At 35.1% G+C, this 20644-nt stretch overlaps 1 protein-coding gene, 1 long non-coding RNA gene and 1 pseudogene across 4 annotated transcripts; all 3 read right to left on the bottom strand.

Moving 5' to 3' along the window:
- Positions 1–4770: 4770 nt before the first annotated feature.
- On the bottom strand, positions 4771–6717 carry LOC125217951. The gene is made up of 5 exons (XR_007175845.1): positions 6573–6717; positions 5718–5799; positions 5545–5617; positions 5340–5461; positions 4771–5111 (listed from the first exon to the last, which is right to left on the bottom strand). It is a non-coding gene; the product is annotated as an uncharacterized LOC125217951 (long non-coding RNA).
- Positions 6718–10034: 3317 nt separating this feature from the next.
- On the bottom strand, positions 10035–15993 carry LOC125222681 (protein PSK SIMULATOR 1-like). 3 transcript variants are annotated; one of them, XM_048125424.1, is made up of 13 exons: positions 15940–15993; positions 14648–15344; positions 14057–14382; positions 13892–13984; positions 13703–13793; positions 13214–13307; positions 12669–12766; positions 12416–12485; positions 12100–12194; positions 11687–11803; positions 11521–11597; positions 11045–11089; positions 10035–10976 (listed from the first exon to the last, which is right to left on the bottom strand). In XM_048125424.1, the coding sequence occupies exons 2-13, from the start codon at positions 14960–14962 to the stop codon at positions 10469–10471; spliced, it is 1929 nt and encodes a 642-aa protein (XP_047981381.1). In that variant the 5' UTR covers positions 14963–15344; positions 15940–15993; the 3' UTR covers positions 10035–10468. The 3 variants fall into 3 exon arrangements, with proteins under 3 accessions (XP_047981381.1, XP_047981382.1, XP_047981380.1); XM_048125425.1 differs by lacking the exon at positions 15940–15993 and adding an exon at positions 15685–15802; XM_048125423.1 differs by lacking the exon at positions 15940–15993 and having other exon boundaries at positions 14648–15803.
- Positions 15994–18188: 2195 nt separating this feature from the next.
- Positions 18189–20039, bottom strand: LOC125185172 (annotated as a pseudogene).
- Between the last annotated feature and the right edge of the window lie 605 nt (positions 20040–20644).

Genomic DNA, 20644 nt, shown 5'->3' with positions numbered 1-20644 from the left:
TCGAACCGTTGGTTGAACCGGAATACTGTTTATATATATATATATATATATATATATATATATATATAGAGTCCTATTAACCACAAATCCACCCTTAAAGACCAAACTAGAGACCAAATTAGGACCCTTAGATTTAGTTTTTAATGGATGAGATTAGACAATACTTTAATAATTTCACTCCTTCATTAAGTAATTAATTTACTTCAATCCAGGGGTATTTTGGTCAAAATACATGTAAGGTAAAAAAATTTGAATAGATGAATTTTACTTCATGCGGTTTGCATTCACAGATTGTTCATCTTCACTTCTCTCTCTATTTCTTCTCCGTCTTCACTTCTCTCTCTATTTCTTCTCCAAATCGACGAAGCTCTTCTCCAAATCGACGAATCTCTTCTCCAAATCGACGCTGATTTCTCTCTGTAAATCGACGCTGATTTCTCTCTCCAAATCGACGTTGATTTATTTCTCTAAATTGACGGTCATCTTCTACTTCAAATAGACGATTCAAAGCTATTTCTCTGGAAAAATCGAAATGGTTGACACAAGGAAGTCCTCGGGCGATAGTGGACGCCAATTGCGCCACACCAGAACTTCCGATGAAGGTAATACACTTTTAAGCTTTCCGGATATTTAATCTTAATTTACTTCATTATATTCTGAAATTTGTTTCCGATTTTAATCGAAACAGATGTAGGACTAAAATATCATCGCAAGAAGACAGCTACTGGAAGAAAAATTTCTGAGGAAGAAGGTATAAAAAATATTTGTTATGAAGTAGTAATTTGATAAAATGAAGTTAAAGCACTAATATATTATCCTATGAAGTAGCAAATTCGTAAAATGAGGTAATAAAGCATTGTAATGAAGTAATAGACATTAAATATGAACTATCTATATACTGTGTTGTATAGGTTTAGGGTTTTAGGATTAAACTTAACTGATGTGTGGTTTCCAGATTAAAATGAAGTACATATTCTTTTTAATGAAGTAGTAAATTGATAAGATAAAGTAATAAGTTATGATAATGAAGTAATATAAATAATCTGTTTATACAATAGGTTTTTATTACTAAAATGAAGTAATAAAACATTATAATGAAGTAAATGACTCTAAAAATGAAGTAATAAACTATTATAATGAAGTAACATGTTTAACTGATGTGTTGTTTGCACATTAAATGAAGTAACATAGTATTCTTAGTGAACTATATGTTGTAAATTTATTCTATATTCTTATGTATAGGAGAAAATTCGTCTCAAAAGAAGAAGAATGCAAGAATTTCTTTAGAACTGAATGAACTATTTTTTAACTTGGCTTTTATTAACTCTGTTTGAACTAATATTTCAGTATGATGAAGTAACTATCGTACTGAATGCACTATTTATTAACTCTGTTTGAAGTAATATTTCAGTATAATGAAGTAACTATCGTACTGAATGAACTATCTTTTACCTTGCCTTTTATTAACTCTGTTTGAAGTAATATTTCAGTATGATGAAGTAACTATCGTACTGAATGAACTATTTTTTACCTTGTCTTTTATTAACTCTATTTGAAGTAATATTTCAGTATGATGAAGTAACTATCGTACCGAATGAACTATTTTTTACCTTGTCTTTTATTAACTCTGTTTGAAGTAATATTTCAGCATGATGAAGTAACTATCGTACTGAATGAACTATTTTTTATATAATACTACTGGTAGGGTCTTAATGTACAAATGACAGATGTTACATCGCCATCAAACTTTAGTGTTTACGCAAGCCTTATGGAAAACTTAAAAGCTAATATAATGGAGAAGGTAAAATCAGAATTTTCAGAAGTATACATCTCAAACAATGAAATAGCTTGTCCTTGTAATGAATCATTTTCTAAATCAATATTAGTTCAACATGGATCAAATGTGAGATCGCATATAGATAATGAGCCAAAGGATGATGGAACCAAGGTATAAATCTAAATTACATGATTAAAAATCTTTATCACCCTACTACACACAACATACAACCATGTGACATGATCCCTTTACTTGTTTGATCCATGTTTACAATGTCAAACCTAACAAGCACCGAATACTTTTTACTTCATTATATTTATAATTTGGTTCATTAGGTAGAAGATCCAGTTCATTATGAGTTAACTATCTTATTTAATGAAGTATTTTGTTATATAATTCTACTTCCATTTTGCTAAGAAATAGCATTGAATGAACTAACTAACCTATTTGATGAAGTAGTAAATTCATGGGATGAAGTAACTGTGTTGTATGCATATTTTGTGAAGAAATAACAGTTGGATGAACCAATTCAGCTATTTGATGAAGTAATAACCTCATGGAATGAAGTAATATAAACTGACTGTTTTGTATGTATATTTAGCTGTGAATTATACTTTTATTGAACTAAAGAACCTAAATCTTGAAGTTCCGAACTATTTTAATGATGTAACATAAACTATGTTTCAGACTTTGAATTGTTGTTATGTGTTTCTTGTATATAGGTGAAGAAAACGTTGGGGTCCTCCAACTCTAAGCTGGGTGAGAAATCAAATTTGAGGAGCGAGATGAAGAGTTTCGGGGGATGTAGTTGAGGCATGGTGACATGCTGATGAGGGCATTTGTGCAGTCCGTCCCCACGCCTAACAAATGGGTGGTGCCCAGAATCACGGCTCAGCCCATTGAGATTTGCTTGTGTGTCAATTTTGGATGATTTCTTGTATTGGACAAGTTTGTATTTTTTCCTTTTTTGTGATGGAGAGTTTGTATTGGTTATGGGGTTTATACAGTGAGGATGGTTTGTTGCTGTTTAAATTTTTGGACGTAAAACAAAATCTCATTTCAAAAGCACATAATGAAGTAATACCTACTAGAAATAAATTTATACGCTTGTAGTAATAAACAAATCATATGAAGTAATTTATTTCTCCGGAGTCCGGAGCCATGAGACTCCATTGCCGAATTTGAGATCGCTGCCGTACGAATTCTCCGGCGATTATCCTATTTCTTAGCTGCGGTGGAACGTACGAGAATATTCCGTGTTTGCCTATTGATATGTCGACCGAAATTTGTACAGAGGCGAAGTGGAGATTAACTGAATTGACATGAGAAGCTCTCCATCAATTTCATAGTAATTGATTTGCTTATACAGTTAGGTTTATTACCGAAATGAAGTAATAAAACATGAGAATGAAATAATAAATTGATAAGATGAAGTAATATAAATGATCTGTTTTCCTATTAACTATAATCTAGTTAGTATAAAGTATTGAATTCATATAATGAAGTAATAAGTTATGATAATGAAGTAATATAAATGAAGATCATATAAATGAAGTAATAAGTAATATAAATAAAGTAATATAAATGAAGATCAGTTGGGATGGACAGTCAGGCAAGTATGCCACTGATATAAAACATGCAAACTATTGTTAGTGGAAAATTAAAACAAACAATTTATGCCTACAAATTTAGTTCATTATAACAACAATTTAGTTCATTCAACTGTGTTATTACTTCATTATAACAACAATTTAGTTCAATAAGAGTCGAATTGATGGCATACTTTAATGTGCAAACAACACATCAATTAAAGATGTTACTTCATTATAATGTTTTATTACTTCATTTGTGTTGTGATTTACTTCATTATTATGTATTATTACTTCATTTTAGTAATAAAACCTACTGTATAAATAGATCATTTATATTACTTCATTATCATAACTTATTACTTCATTATATGAATCCAATACTTCATACTAACTAGATTATAGTTAATAGGAAAACAGATCATTTATATTACTTTATTATCATAATTTATTACTTCATCTTATCAATTTACTATTTTATCAAAAAGAATATGTAGTTCATTTTAATGTGTTATAACAACAATTTAGTTCAATAAGAGTCGAATTGATGGCATACTTTAATGTGCAAACAACACATCAATTAAAGATGTTACTTCATTATAATATTTTATTACTTCATTTTTACTGTGATTTACTTCATTTTTATGTATTATTACTTTAAAGCGAATTGACAGCCACCGGCGGGAAGGACAGCCACAGCAAGGTCCTGACATCGCGAGGGCTAAGAGACCGCTGCGTTCGATTAGCGGTTAACACCGCGATCGAATTCTATGATTTGCAGGACCGATTAGGCTACGATCAGCCGAGCAAGGCGGTGGAGTGGCTGCTCGCGGCAGCAGCTAGCTCGATTGCAGAGCTGCCGCCGATCAATTCCCCCTTTCCGGCGGCGGTCGGTGGTAGCAGCAGCTTCGAGACCTCGATTTCCAGATCTGAGAAGACGGTCACTACAAAAATCTCGCGTTTTAGCAACGGACATTTCCGTTGCTAAATGACTTAATTCCGTTGCTAAATACGATTAGCAGCGGATTAGTATCAGACAGTCTCCGTTGCTAAAAGCCTCGCTGCCAAATTGTCTGTAACGAACAATATCCGCTACTAATAATTAGCAACGGATTTCCAACAGACTATATACGCTACTAAATTGAAATCAGATTGGAAACGAAAATGAATCAAATTTAGCAGCGGATATATCCGTTGCTAATACTGGCGGATTAGTAGCAAAAGTTTATTACCAGTAGAATAGCAGCAGATATATTCTGCTACTGGAGTTTTTAATTTTTATTTTATATATTACTATTATGTTGCTATTCCGTTGCTAATTTTAAATTTATTTTACTAATCAATTTTGTTTATTGCTTACCTAGTTACGACAACCTATTTACAACAAACCTACATCTCAACAAATAAATAAAACAATTCTTTGTAGACATACTAATAAGTGTTACAAATTACATGAAGTTCGATGTCCTCGTGACTTTAGAATATAGTTGATAGTGAATTACAAACTGCAGGCCAAACTCATAATTTTTCAAAATTAAAACTACGAGACTAAACAACAGAATGACTCGAGTCATGGGACTGTTGATGGGACATGAACCTGTCCATCCTCTCATTTAGAATCTTCACATCCTGTTCTAGTTTAATTTCATTCACTTCTCGCGCTCATCATTGAAATTTCCATCCATCTCTTCTAGTTTGTGGTCCACTTGCAGACTCGTCCCTCCAATAATGTTGTAGCAGCAAATCTGTAATCTTCCCCATGTTAATATGAATGAAAATGTTATATGAATAATCAATTGAATATATATCTAAATACATACATATTTATAATATATCTACAATTCTCTTATATGTGATATCATGTTCTTGCTTAAAACATAAGTAATCAACATTAACACATACTTAAATCACAAAGTAGCATCAAAGCCACGGAAACTTATATATTCAAGGAAATATATTTTTTTTAATCTTACCTTGACACGAAAATTTTCGTATATAGGATGCTTGGTAGCTGCTCTGAGTCCACAATTTCTCTTTGTACCAATGAATATAACTAGATCATTATGGTAAGCATATTTCCCAAAGAAAGCCTCACCTAGTAACGTTTCAGAAAGTTAATTGATATGAGAGCTTCGTATCTGATATCGGCAAAACAAAAATATATCAAAACTGGTTTACCTAATTTTCATAACACCCAGCTTTCTCTGTTCCTGATTATGCTTGTTTTTGTGCACTTCTAAACCCTAGGTTACTGCGATTTAAACAGCAAGTTTGAGGATGAGAACAACTTAATAGTTTTTAAGCAACATAAAGATTGCTAGACATGAGTAATGCAAATCAAAAACTAATACCTCCACTCATCTTGGTGAAGAACTTTTCTCCATGTTTTCCACCAAGAATCCCCTTCTGCAGTCCTTCCAAACTTCTCAACACCTAAAGTTGAGAAAAAGAAAACACGTAGCAAACATAACCATCATCACTCTAACAAATCAAATATACAATGACATGTCACCAAATAAAGTTGAAAAAAATCCAGTATAAGGCAATGATGAACACTAGTTCTTTTGTGGGTTACATCAAATAGTATAAAATCTGGTTTCATGAATATACTAGCATAAGAGAAAGAATGAAAATGAACATATGTGCACACCGTTTCTTTCCATTTAGAAGTGGTGTCAGCCCACTGTCCACCTATTCTAGTCCATCTAAATCTGTAACCATTATGTCCAAGATGTTCCCCAATTTCATGGCCATACTACAAAAATCTCATGTGCACAATTGAGCCAAATAGAGTAGAGCAAAATCATGGTGTACTCATCCCTTATCTGATTTAACACAAGTTTGATTAATTCCTTACCTGCTACTACCACACAAAATTACTCCATAAATATGATAGAACTAAATCACAAATTTGATAGCAATTTCTTATCTGCAACTACTTCATAAATCAAAAATCAAATAGGGTATACGTGGAATTAACTATGAGAAACCTAAATTCCACTTAAATTTTACCAAATCAAAATCTTCATCAAGTCATCAATAATGAAACTAACTTGCAGTAAGAGGAAATATGAATCAATGGATTTGGCTTTGGAGCTTGTTATTCCTCAATCAATCTCTCACTTCCGACTCCCTAAATCCTATTTATCCCCCGAGATAAAAAGAGGGGACGGAGATCAATAAGCTACCCGTTAGAAGGGGCATACCGTAAACCTGAATCGGCGAAGGAAACCAGCGACGGGGCAGCGTCAAGGAGGAAGCGTGGGAGGGGAGGGATAAATGCCGGAGATATGAACCGACAACAGGAACCGGCGAGGAGAAAGAGTTGAGGAGGCAGCGTGGGAGGGGAGGGTTTAGTCGTGTGTTGAGTTTAATCGTGTGTGATGTGTGAGGGAATAATATTAGTATATTTATTAATAAATATATTAAATCCTAGCAACGGATTAGTATGGGATCGGGATCCTTGTTAATATTGTTTTTCAGATTTCTATTTTTTAATGTTTAAAAATAAGAATTGTAACGAATTTTCGCTGCTACTATTTAGTAGCTGACATGATCCGTTGCTAATTGTATTTATTTTTATAATTTTGAATTTTTTAAATAAATAAATAATTAATAGCAGCAGATTTGTGTGTTGCTAAATAGTAGCGGACAATCACCGTTACTAAACTCGACACTATATAGAGCGCGCTATTATGCCGCCAAAGATTATTGAATATCCGCTAGTAATTCCCTTACTAAATTTCGCAACGGACATTCTGTTACTGATCCGCTACTAACAGTATCAGATTTTTCTCCGTTGCTAAATTCCGCTACTATTTCGCGAAATTTTTGTAGTGGGTTAAGAAAAATGAGAAAGAGAAATCTTCTTATGTTGCTTCCTTCACCGAGCTATTGAGCGGAGGCAAGGATGCATCCGATGAGAATTCCAATAGCGAAGCGGCCAGGCTGGCGGTGGCAAGCGGGCAGCGAAGTAGCGAGGTGGAGGGAGCGGTGGTCGTAGAAGCACTAATGAGGGAGAGAAAGAGAGCTAGAGAAGAGGATACGGTGGCGCCTTCTCTACGATGAGAGAGAATTGTAGAGAGAGAAGTTGGTTGGAATTGGGAAGTGAGGATGAGCTGCACATTACTAAACTACCCTTTACCAATTTAATTGAGTAAAAAAATCAGAAATTATTAATAACCATTAGATGTGATTAATGCATGGATGAGATTTAGTCTCTAGTTCGGTCTTTAAGAAGGGTTCGACATTGATCGCAACTCTATATATATATATTTGTTTATATATTTGTTTATTTAGTAGTAGTAAATAATAAGATTTAATTAAATATTTTATCAATAAATATTATAGTGTTATATATTTAATAATATTATTATAGAAAACAAGTCTTGTATTAGTATATTATAATTTTAATGACCATATGTTTAAATACAATAATAAATTATAATACGCAATATTAAAAACTAATATTAAACTCTATGTATAATTATAAACTTATATATTGTAAAATATAGTGATTGTAAAAGTATAATTAAAATATAAGAAATATATTATAATTAACATTCTCTTAAAATAATATAAAATTAAAATAAATTATTAGTTTTAGTGGAAAAAGAATTTCAGATTTAATGTATAAGAATAATTAATGTTCATAATATTACAAAATGATGATGTGGTGGAGTGGTAAAGGAGTTGGTATTTAGAGAGGAGGTCATGTGTTCTCAAGCCCTAACAACAACAAATTTTAAAAAAAATATTTTGAAAAGGTGAAAAATCGGTTTCCGGTTCACGGTTGGACCGGTCCGACCGGCCGGTTCCACCGGTTCACGGCGATTCAATGTACTAGCGGTTTTTAGGGATAAACCGGACCGGACTACCTGCCGGTTCGCGGTTGAACCGATCGAACCGGCCGGTCCGGTCCGGTTTTTAAAACACTGGCTAGTAGTAATATTGAATTATTGTCATCAATACATGTTATGCATTGTTCAGTCTGACACGTTATGTCTGGATACAACGTGTTCAAGCCCTAACAACAACAAATTTTAAAAAAAATATTTTGAAAAGGTGAAAAACCGGTTTCCGGTTCACGGTTGGACCGGTCCGACCGGCCGGTTCCACCGGTTCACGGCGATTCAATGTACTAGCGGTTTTTAGGGGTAAACCGGACCGGACTACCTGCCGGTTCGTGGTTGAACCGATCGAACCGGCCGGTCCGGAACGGTTTTTAAAACACTGGCTAGTAGTAATATTGAATTATTGTCATCAATACATGTTATGCATTGTTCAGTCTGACACGTTATATCTGGATACAATTTTATACGTCACCTTATGTATTTTAAATTTTCAGATTCGAAGATTATTTTAGTCTTTGCAATATTTATATGATATAGCATTAGTTGAAAAGAATCTTGTAAATCATTTTATTGTAATATTAACTACTATGATACGTGTGATAAACAAAAGTTGTAAAATTAAATTATCCTGTACTTAGAACTAATTTAATATACAAAAGATCTTATATGATGTCAATATTAACTAAATAATTATATCTATAAGAGAATTATTAAACTATCCTTAAAAATTACACTATATTAGGATATTATAAATGTAGTGATGACAACACCTCTTAAAGTAACACCATACCACCATTCTTAGCCAATCATTTGTACACGTGGACGAATAATCAGCTGTCATGTGACAATCATAAAAAATGCTCAAGGGTAAAATTTTTTCTCTAGCGTTTATAATATTGTTGGATACGTGGTGTCACAGTGTCTCTTTAAGAGGTGTTGTCATTTTAACACAAATCTATTATAAATAATTAATAATATATTTATTAAAAACATTTTTGTATGGAGTAGTTAAAATAGATTTGTTTTTATATAGATATATATAAGGACATATTTTTCTTCTTTGAGATGACAGCATACTGGACGAAAGGGATGTAATCAATTGCTAACTAATTATCAATCCCAAATTGAGACCAATTTTCAACCATTAGATTAGAAGATCTTGTGGTTAATATGATGCCAAGTGTAATATATTTTAAATTTAAATAATTATTAATTAAATTAAAAGGGTATTAATGTCAAATCCTATATGTAGTAATTATAACTAACTACTTTCTCTCTCCTCAAAATCATCTCAAATTTTTAAATTTACGTAACTCTCTCAATTTAAATTATTTTTTTCGCAAAAAATATATCAAATTAAAGATAATTTAATAAGGATTCCAACGAGATCTCAATTGCATATGTTCCGACGATGTTCGGATGATGAAATTTGATAAATTATATTTCAATTTTCGTACATGTTGATAAGCAGCTATTTTCAACAAATGCAACAAAAAATCTCAATATATTATAGGCAAAATCTCAATATTATGCATGTCCAATCTCAATAAAAATGTGTTAATATTCCAATGTCATATTGTTGATATTTGTAATACACAATGTTGATATAAAAAAACACTCACGAAAATTATCATATGATAACATAATGACGATATTACCCTTTTGTTGATATTTTGTCTACTATTTATTGAGATTTTGTGAGCTTTAATCTCATCCACTCATTTTAAAATACAAGGGTGGAGATTTAGTCTTGATTTTAGATTAGGGTGCTAAAAGCATTATAATAGGACCTCTGGACGGAATACCAAAAAAAACTCTATCTAGAATTTCCGTTCTATTTCTATACTCGATCAGTGCTAAAATTACGATTCCACCCCTACACAACACATTAGCTTGATCCATTTATCACAACAGAAGATGCATTTAGAAGGGCAGCAATGGAACTCATCAACAATAGACTTGACCAAGTATACCTCATTCTGTACACATACTGATGAAAACTACACCCCCATGAGCACTCACTCGTACCTAAACCGACCCGACGAACACCGGTCGAACATCGTCCGAGCTTGCCCGTCTTCTCGATCTCACGGGTAACACCAGTATATTCCTAAGATATAACTCTCCATGTACAACACGCGCTGCACGTCTCCTCCTCCCACTCACCATGCTCGGCTTTCTAAAGAGATGAGCAGGGGCCGGGGATATGCATCACGAAAACATGCCTATTTCAAAACAACGTTGAGGCTTCAAATTGTATCGACTCTATCAATCATGTCCAACGCCTTGATCCGGTCGATGTCGAAGTTGATTATCGGGACCGAAGACGGCCTTCGGATCGGGAAAGGATCCCTCTTGGTTTCATGTGTTGGAGAATGGCTGCTGCTCTTGGTTAGCCTGTGGTGCTTGGAAAGACTGGTTCTTGATGTGTTGAATTCTTGGCTCTTGCTTATTCCGGGAGTCAGCTTCCGTTTGCTAACGTCCCGGAGCATCTCCTGGTCCTCGATTGACAGCGTTGAGGACGGTGAGCTCGGTTTCTGGCTCGAAAGCTGGAGCATTCTCTGGTTAGGGGATCTGATTGGGGACTTGCCGGGCGATCTTAGCCCACCATTTGCAGCCCTTGATTGGCTGATGAGGTGATGCAGCCATAATATCATATCGAGAATGTAAGCTTCCGTTTTCTCCTTGTCCGCGTGATAAAGAGTTTCGATGCGGAGCAAATCCATCTGGCCAGCAAGTTTGTGGTTCATCTCGGATCTGAATAACACGATATATAGTCAATCACCACGAAAGCAATTGAATTGTTTGAAAGATGAGTGTCGTACCCTGCATTTGCCCATTCACCTACCCAACCAAAGCCGTGGTGAGCCCTGTTTTCGAACACGGCATGTAGTCAAAGTATGTACCGAAAAACAAAGCAAAAGAAATATCAAAAGGACTAAGGGTGTGCCAGATGCTCTACACATGAAAATTAGGTAGATATCACTTTCTAGCCCCAAGACTTGAACAAGAAGCCTATCTATTGGATTCAAATCTGTCATTTAGTGGGAGATATTGGGCCTAGAAAGCGATATTTACCCGACAAATTATGGTTGCTTAAGTTCCAAGTAATTTCGGCAGAGCTCTTAGAACGTGGGCAGGAGAGGTATCACAAAATCGGTTGAACTTAAAAATTAACCAAGTAATCCTATTGTTAATCTTAACACAACGTCGCAGCCTCCAAGGGAAAAAATGGGACAGAGTGAGGTTTAAACGCAGTCCATCTCGTGAAGCATAATACTAGAGAGGATAGTAGTTTTACTTTGTTGTATTAGTGGCCAGAGGCACCAGCCATTGAAGAGTTTTCTCCATTTCTTCTTTGATTTTTGGGACAGTAAACTGCACAAAGAAATGTATAAAAATCACAAGTAGACATTGAAAACTACATAATCATTGTTTGAGCCAAATAAAAATAAAGAAAAAAGGACCTCTTCACTGAGTTGAAAAGATTGCAGTCTAGAACGCAAAGCACATTTCATAGTTGGTGGCAGTCCCTGGTATAAAGCGTCTCTTGTACTTGGCGGCACTGATCCTGATCTAGTGACCTGATCGAAAATTGCAGCAGCCATAGTTCAAAATATAGGCAAACTAATTATATGTAGCATGGATCAGCTTCTCCATCTTCAAAGTTTTCATCCACAAATTGAGCGAGAAGACAGGCATACTCCATAAGTATCATAAAAATTTGTTTCTTTTGGTATGTCGACCAAATCAACTTACAGAAAAGGAGCTTATATCGAGTTTCACGACAGACGCAACAGTTAAGAGAGAGATATGTTGCATGTCATTACAAGAGAGGTACAAGTGTACAACGTAGAATAAGAAAGGTGAACAAGCTCACTAGTGTATCAATCTGGGTTATGATATTTGCATAGTGGAGTGCAAGTCCAGCAGATCCCAGCTTTTGGCAGTGGTCTTTCGTTGGCTTGTATCCATCTTTGACAGTGAGTCAATAAAGCAAAGTATAATTATCTATTCCTATAACCAAACATAGATTTGAGGGAATACGTGACACACAGATTGAAGCTCAGAAAGACAGAAACTACCAGAACGATAGTTCTTCGAGTTAAGACATACTCAATAAAAGGATTGTGCAGCATAAGCAGTAAAAAATACTCCATATCTTGTTTTGAAAAAGAAAAGCGTTTGTGCATTACCACTGGAACCAAATGCAGAATGGATCTCCAAATGTAGATAATGGACGATGTCCACAAGCTTCTCCATCACCTTAATTAACATAGATAAAGAATAAATAAATCAGTTTGGTATTTGGAGAATGGTTGTAATGACCAAAAAGTAAGCAATATTCAATACATATAAGTCGTGTTGCAAATAAAAAATAGTAAGCTCCGTTTCTTGTGTATAGCATGCATTTGGAACTCATATAAGAGAAGAGTTTGGAATTGCTACCGCCTCCAATATCTTGGACCATAGAGACTTCTTTTTCAAATTCTTTACGTGCTTCTTTTGACTCTTCAGCTCTGCACATAGAACTGCAAGGCTGTCTCCTTCATGGGGAGGGAGAACAATTTCAGAAAGAAGAGAGCGACAGTGCGAAACAGGAAGATGTGACTAGTCATAGGTTAGGGCAAAAAGAACAAAATGGGAGGCTCCAGAAAAATTATTATATACATATTACAAACAAAGCAAAGAAAACATAAGCATATGAACTTGACAAGGTCATCAATGACTGTCATTTAATTTGCAAAAAGTGATTACTTCTCTCATTTTACGAGAACATCATAATTTACGATATGACGCTTAGAAAAACTTCAATACGCCAACAGAGACCAATTAAAATCAGGACAACTCACTTGATCACTTCATTTATATCTAAAATCTCATATACACGCCATAGCAATACATTGTCGAGCATTACGTATAAATTCTTATTGGTGTGTACCTACCATTGGATCTTTCAAATATTTAACTTAATTTGAATGTATCATAAGTACCTCTGTGTGCAGCATTTGAGTTATCCTCTTCTTGAGCTTTGCACCGGCAGTCTTGTTCAAATCTGTCTAATGCATGCATTTCATGGTATAGTTCCTGCATAAAACAATAAATTACCATTTCTCTGGGAAAAAGCAGAGTGATGCCAACGAAACATACAGCACAAAATTAAAATTTCATGAGTAGTTGAGAAGAAGGTATTTTACAGAATGATAAAACACAAATTCAAACCCCATCTCAACCTAATAAGATCTAACTGATTTAATATTAACAGTAATATCTCTTGAGCCCTTATATCTGAAACATAACACAATAAATTAAAATACTTTGCACTTGGTTTTCTCTAACTAAAGATTTAATATTTATGGGGATGTTAGCTTCTTTTTTTAGTAGCCATGAAACATTTCATGAGGATGACTCTCAATCCATAGTCTATCATAAATTTATTCTCCATCTCAAAAGCAGATAAAAAGAGAAGTAATATAACTTACAGCAGTGTTCTGAACTAATACCATCAAATGTTGAATCACACATTCTGCTTCTTCTTTCAATTTTTTGTGAGGTGTGAGTTCTAACTCCAACCTAAATGCGTAGAGATGAACTATATATTATATTGGGAACTCAGTTGTTGTGTTAACAAAGATACGAACAGCAAACTGAGAAAGGATATCTGCAGTTACTTCTCAAAGTAACGGTCCAAGTTGTGCCACTGAGGATCCTTGCACCGATTCCCAAAGCGAATCACCTCACCAGAGAAGACTTTCAATTCATCCCTGATTGATATTGAGAGAATGAGCACATCAGTGGAAAAGAGTATATCATGCAACTGTTATCAATATGCACACCTCTTGTCAGCTGCAGCGACTCTTAGGAGTTCACCCATATCCCTCGATGTTAGACGCTGTACACCCTCAGAAGGGAGTACCACCTCCTTCAAATGCCTAATATTCTCTTCTGAAAGTGAATTCATCAGATTGGCACCTTTAACAATGGTATTCGCAACTTCAAAAGCCAATATTGATATTTTGATTCCTTTTGTAGCTAACCCAGATGCAAAACCACTGCTAAGATTCAAAGTAGTCATGCTACTGCCAAGAGTATCCAACACATCAACTGCTTTCTCGAGGCCGGCATGGCCTGCTCTGCCAAGACGGGAACTCATTTCTGAGACCTAAGAGTAATAGTAAAGACCGTAGTTATTTATCGGGTTCACAACGTACACCAGATCCAAAACTTCCATGTACAAAAACCATGTGAAGTTGCAAACACAATTCGGGAAAGCCTGCAACACACACACAATTTATGCAAATATACCACCCACAAGTACCGCAATACTGAAGATTTTAAATTCCTGGCTCAAGTTTTGACACAATAGAGCAAATATAATTGACAGATTAAGCAAGATAACAAAGAGTTATATCCATTAGAGCACATACCTTTGTCAGTGCAACCTGTTTTGTTCTTGTTGATCTCGATTTATCAGATAAAGCCCTAGACAATCGAGGTATTCCATCATTGATATCATCCATATTTGTCCCATGAGGAACAGAACTCAACTCTGGAAAGGAGAATGGTTCCCTCAGTTGGTTATCTGTAACTTCCACATCCCTCGGAATGTTCTCTTCTCGGATATCCAGTCCACGGGATTGATAAACCATTCCAGGTCTGTAACTGAAACGTCCATTAACATGAGGAAGTGCACCACCCAACGTAGTCTCATCAGTGGCTCTTCTCGAACAAAGACCGCCCATTGAGGCCGTAATGATAATAACCCTATTCAACACTAATCATCTATGCAATCTTCAAACACAAATCCAGGCAAACGTCAATCCAGGCAAACGTCTTCCATCTCCCACTAGCAAACAGTACTCGTCATCTAAGCAATCTTCAAATACAAATCAAGGCAAAACTTCTTCCATCTCCCACTAGCAAGCGGTACTAATCATCTAAGCAATCTTCAAACACAAATCAAGGAAAAAACTTCTTCCATATCCCACTAGCAAACGGCACAAAGATACACCACACACTACCAATCTGACAGTGAAAGTTCAGGCCCGAACTACACTGACTCCCAACTATATAGCCGGACCAAACGCTCTCTCGACTACAACTTATAGGTGCAGCAAGCTCAAACTGCAAATCAAGAAATGGGAGTACAAAGCATTATATCACAAATTCAACAACACTCAGCTAAGGTGGTAAAGCTAAATTGTCTGGCCAATGCATGAGCTTGAAACTAAACTATATAATCTTGGAACAAGAAAAATATTGTCCTGCATAAGAAAAAAGCACTAGATGAATGTCAACAAATGAAGCCAATCATTAGCATATTCGCAGCTAAAAAAAAGCTTAACCCAAACTTAGTCTAATGACAAAACAAATAAAGAATTGCTCAAAAACTACAGCTTCAAATGGCAAAACAAGTGAATAATTAAACTGCAATTGAATTGAAAAAAGCCTAATAATACTTTACTTAATCAAATAAAACTCCAGAAACCCAGTGTAAGAAAGAATCAAAGAAAACAACAAATACTCTCCACTTGTAAGCACTTTTCTAAGAGATATAAAGGAGAATAAAGATGATGACTTGGATCTAACAGAAAAAAAAAAGATTCTTGGCCGCGTCTCATTCTACTCCACAATGAATACAATAGACGAAGTCAGAGAAAAGGAAAGGTTGTAATGATGATGATATTTTAGTTGCCAGAAAAAGAAGAAAGAAAATTACAATAATTACAGTTGTGCTTATATCTTGTAGAATGACTTGAAACTGAGTATCTTGAAACCCAGGTAATTAAGATTGAACAAAGGTGAAAGACAGGATTTTTATGGTGTTCCATGGCCAAACCAAACCGGCCCACCGGTTAACCGCCGGTTTTGAACCGGCGGTTCGGAACCGGAACCGGAACCGGACGACGGTTCCGATTCGAAATCCGTTACGGTTCAACAAAATTGAAACCGTAACCGGCGGTTAACCGCCGGTTCGCCGGTTAACCGGAAATAAATGGTCATCGCCGGTAGGTTCGTAGGGTTGCAGGGGTGGGGCCGGAAAAGGACGGTTAACCGCCGGTTTTCGGTCAGAAACCGGCGGTTCGTGTCGGAAAACCGGCGGTTTCTGACACAAAACCGCCGGTTTCCGACGGTTCGGGGGTAGGGTTGCAGGCGTAGGGCGTAGGGTTGCAGCGTAGACCTGAAAAGGTGTCGAAATCGCCGGTTTTTGGTCAGAAACCGGCGGTTTTCTGACACGAACCGGCGGTTCCGTCAGAAAACCACCGGTTTCTGACCAAAAACCGGCGGTTCCGACCGTTTTTAAAATTTGAATTTCAAAATTTAAATTTAAGTTGAGCTCAAGTCCTTTAAATTTAAGTTGAGCTCAACTTTTAATATATTTTTTGTAAATTGTAATTTTGTATCTATATTTTAAATTCAAGTGTATAGTTGTATACTTGTATTGTTGTATTTTGTAACTTGTAATTGTATTGTAGAAATTTACATTCAAAGTTTCAAATCAATAAAATTGCAATTCTTTATCGTTATCAATTTCTCTTTGGATTGTACTATAGAATTTAGAAGTAATAACTATAAGATTTAAAAAAAAAAAAAAAAAAACAAACCGGAACCGAACCGGAACCGGCGAAAAACCGGCGGTTATTAACCGGAACCGGAACCGCCGTGACCGCCGGTTAAACCGGAACCGGAACCGTCATAGCCAGGCCGGTTACGGTTCAAGCATGTCATGAACCGAAACCGGCGGTTCCGAACCGGAACCGGCGGTTTTACGAACCGTGGCCACGTCTACAGTGTTCCAGTTTCACAGAGACATATAATAATGTTTTAAACAGTGATGATTGCTGCAGAGATTTTATTACAAATCAAAATGACACAAAAATCAAGATTAAAGAACTAGTTCAGTGAGTACTGAGTAGAGTGTCACAGGTAAAAACCCGCACATAAACCCAACAAGGCAACAACTCAAAAGGGAAAAAAATCATCAGTTGTCATAGTAAACCATTGAGTCAAGAATGTACATCCACATTTGACTAAAATATTTATAAAAAAATTTAAAAAACAATCGATAAAACGGTTTTTAGTTAAATATTTTTAGGATAGAATTAATATGGTACAATTTTTAAGTGTTGCAGCTATTAAAAATAATTTACGAAAATATGGCATGATATTTCGTTGAGATGGTTATAACAAAATAAATGTCTTTAAATTGAATGGACTGGTAAAATAAATATACTACTGCTTGCATTTGAATTGAAATTTAGAGACAATGACCTATTTTTGCAAATTTCATGCATGACATTTTTACTTACAAATACTATATGTTACCTTTTTATGCAAAAAAAAAACAAACAAAGGGATCAGTGATGACGGAGATTATGAGGGGAAAATTCATCATGTTCACTTTTAACTAGTTTGTTATATGATGTAAAATGATTCTTTCTTTTGTATTTATGTAGTACTCCACTTTGTAATAATAGCCTCATCAACTTTACTCCTCGTAATAGTATATTAAGATTTGCTAATAATCAAGGGCATAATGTTAGATACTTTTTTACGAAAAAATAAATGCAAACAAATAAAAGTAAAAATAAAATAATCACAAAGTCCCTGTCTTGACCATGGGATGCCCACAAAAAAATAAATCAGAGATCAACTTTTTGACCCTTTCTTTGAGTTACTCTACTTCCCCAGACCACTAAAAAGTCTAAAATCAAGAAAATATCGATTATTTAGAATTTTAAGTCTTCAAATAGATTAAATAAATAAAAAAAGGATTTTTAGTCATGAAGAATTTTTTCCGAACGGCGGAATATTCTCAAATTCCTTGAAATTTCAACTACTAATATCTTATTCTCTCTCACAATGCATGAAATGATTTCTTTGTTTCAACTTTTTTGGCACATTAATTTATTAAAATGGGAAGCACTTGAGATATTCACATTCATGCCTAAAGTCATTGTGAACTCCAATGTTTCTTGATTTGATGAGAGACAAAATATTGGAAGGTTCTTAAAAAACTTACAAATTATTAAACAAAATACATAAAAAGTAAGTAGAACAATGAACACAAACAACTGATGAAACAATTTCTTCACTCTGCAACCGAAGATGCTTGACATTGCTGTGGAATGAATCCATGTTCCCAGATTACTAAGAGTCTGAGAAAGTTTGATTGTTGAGAATGAGGCTTTATAGTCCATCTAAAATAGCTTTATAGCTGAATTCATATTGCCCCTGCAAGAAAATGCAATCAGTATCAAAGTTGATCTCAATTACTATTGTTGATCTCTTTTCCACTGCAAAAAAGAGATGAAGATATCAAGAATCAATCTGACCTGTTGCTGAACCATTCCATATCTCTGAGACCTAAATGTGGTGACAGTGTCAGCAAGATTCAAAGCAGCGACCTCCCCAAGAAGAAGTCTTTGAATAGTGTTGTGGATCAGGCAGTATGTTCCAGTTCTACCGATGCCAGCACTGGAGGATCAAACGGGCGTCAAGGACGTAAACAAACAGACCTAATCAAGATAATTCATACACACCTGCAGTGGACAACAACTGGTCCAAGACTAGCAGACACTGTGAGGAAAATTTCAAGGACAGCAGCAGTGCTGTTAGGGACCCCGTGATCCGGCCATTCAAGATACAGAATGTGCTGAACACAAAATGGTGGCTCTTCTGACTGAAACAAAGTGTTAATTAAAAAAGTTTCATAGCATATATATGTATAGAGAATGGAGGGTTGAATGCTGTGCAACACCTTTTTGTTCTTCACATCTATGCATCTCAAGACTAGTGAAGTATCTGTTGTCACTTTCGTCTTTGTAACAATGACAATGTCACCAAATTCACTAGGTCCATCCTACAGTTGGAAATAATCTCCACATTTTACCTGAACAAGATGAATCTCCATATATATCACAATGTTACACTACTTATGAAATCAAAAATATGAGATGAAGTAACTGACATTGTCATGTTCAGTCAAGCCGGTGAGCATGACTATGTAAGGGCAGCGATACTGGAGTATCATTTCCCAGAAGTCTTCTGAAGTGCTCGGGAGAGGACTTTGAGTCGCAATAAACCTAGTAACGCTTCCCGGAGTCTACAATAAAAAAAGTTAGTTAGTTAGTTAGTTAGTACAAAAGGAGGAAAACTGTAATGAAGTCATAAAAATCAACCCCAACTGTGATAAAGCTGGCATTGATGTATCCTTGAGGTGAAGGTTTGTAGTCTTTATGTTGCTTCAGAATAACCCTGTTATCATCAACTGAAGCAACAAATGTATTAATTAGTTAGTTAGTTGTATACAAACAAGTCTAATACTAATATATAGAGAGGATTAGCATGAATATGTATATATACAAGGCAGAACATCTTCATAGCGGTTCTTGCTGGTATTGACAGTTCCATTGGCAATAGAGCATTTTCTCTTCTTCTCCACAGCTTCCATCTGGTTTTTCTGTATAGAGTTGGACTTAAATAAATTCCCAGCGTGTGGAAGTGGAACAGATAATCTAAATTACACCTACCGGCTACCTGTAACGTATCAAACTCTTCATGGATGGTTTGCAAAGAGCTCATCTTTTTCTCCAAAACATCGACTGCGTGGCTGAGCTGATCCACGGATAAAAGGGGCGTTGCAGTAGTGTTGGCCATCATCGCCGATCTCAACTCTAGTGATCAAGATTTAGCATACAAGTGGGATTCAAGAATTGGAGTGCTGAATATTAATACAAAGGGAGAGTAGTGTATTCGGTAGTTAGGAGGGAAAGGACAGACAAAAGCTTGTTCTAACAGTTTTTTAAGGCGGCAATGCCCCAAAAGTACAAAGAGGAATAAGTTCAACAACTTTTTGAAAAGACATTGAAAATAAAAATATTACAAGTGCATATATTGAATTGAATGATGTTCTTCATGTTCTCACAAAAGTAGGAACCAATCACATTTAAGAAATTAACTGGCCAAGCCTTGATTCTTAATAAGATTTGGTTGTATACATACCAAACTTGTATATGTATATTCTGTATACAAGACATGTAAAATTCTGGGTTCATGTATTTTTTTCTTCTGTTTTAATTACTTTTTATAGATGAGTGTGAATGGGATTATGAGTCTTTGATCAGTATGAATAATTTATTTGGAGTGTTAATTATATGGAATATGTACAAGAATGTTATGGTACAATTAGTGGGAATTCGTATACTTTGAGATTTTATAAGACATGCAATTTTGATATCAAACTAAAGTTCTCTGTCATTTTTTGAAATAGGATTCCAAATTCAGACCATATAGTTTGACCGAATTTCTCTCCTATGTGGTACACTAATTATTTATTTGTAACAACTAAAAGCAACTTGTGTTATCTGATGTTAGAATTTTGTCTATAATAAAACCAAAGTATCAGTGTAAAGAATGTTTTT

Source organism: Salvia hispanica, chromosome 4 (genome assembly GCF_023119035.1).
Source record: "Salvia hispanica cultivar TCC Black 2014 chromosome 4, UniMelb_Shisp_WGS_1.0, whole genome shotgun sequence".
In the NCBI taxonomy this organism is placed as follows: domain Eukaryota; kingdom Viridiplantae; phylum Streptophyta; class Magnoliopsida; order Lamiales; family Lamiaceae; genus Salvia; species Salvia hispanica.
Note: the sequence above shows the minus strand (reverse complement) of the source record. Positions and strands in the feature narration are given on the sequence as shown.

Coding starts and splice junctions, on each gene's coding strand:
- LOC125222681 (XM_048125424.1), bottom strand. CDS start 14,962: ATGGGCGGTCTTTGTTCGAGAAGAGCCACTGATGAGACTACGTTGGGT. Junction 13,794..13,891: donor TTGGACCGTTACTTTGAGAA/GTAACTGCAGAT, acceptor CTACGCATTTAG/GTTGGAGTTAGAACTCACAC. Junction 11,598..11,686: donor CTTTTCAACTCAGTGAAGAG/GTCCTTTTTTCT, acceptor TTCTTTGTGCAG/TTTACTGTCCCAAAAATCAA.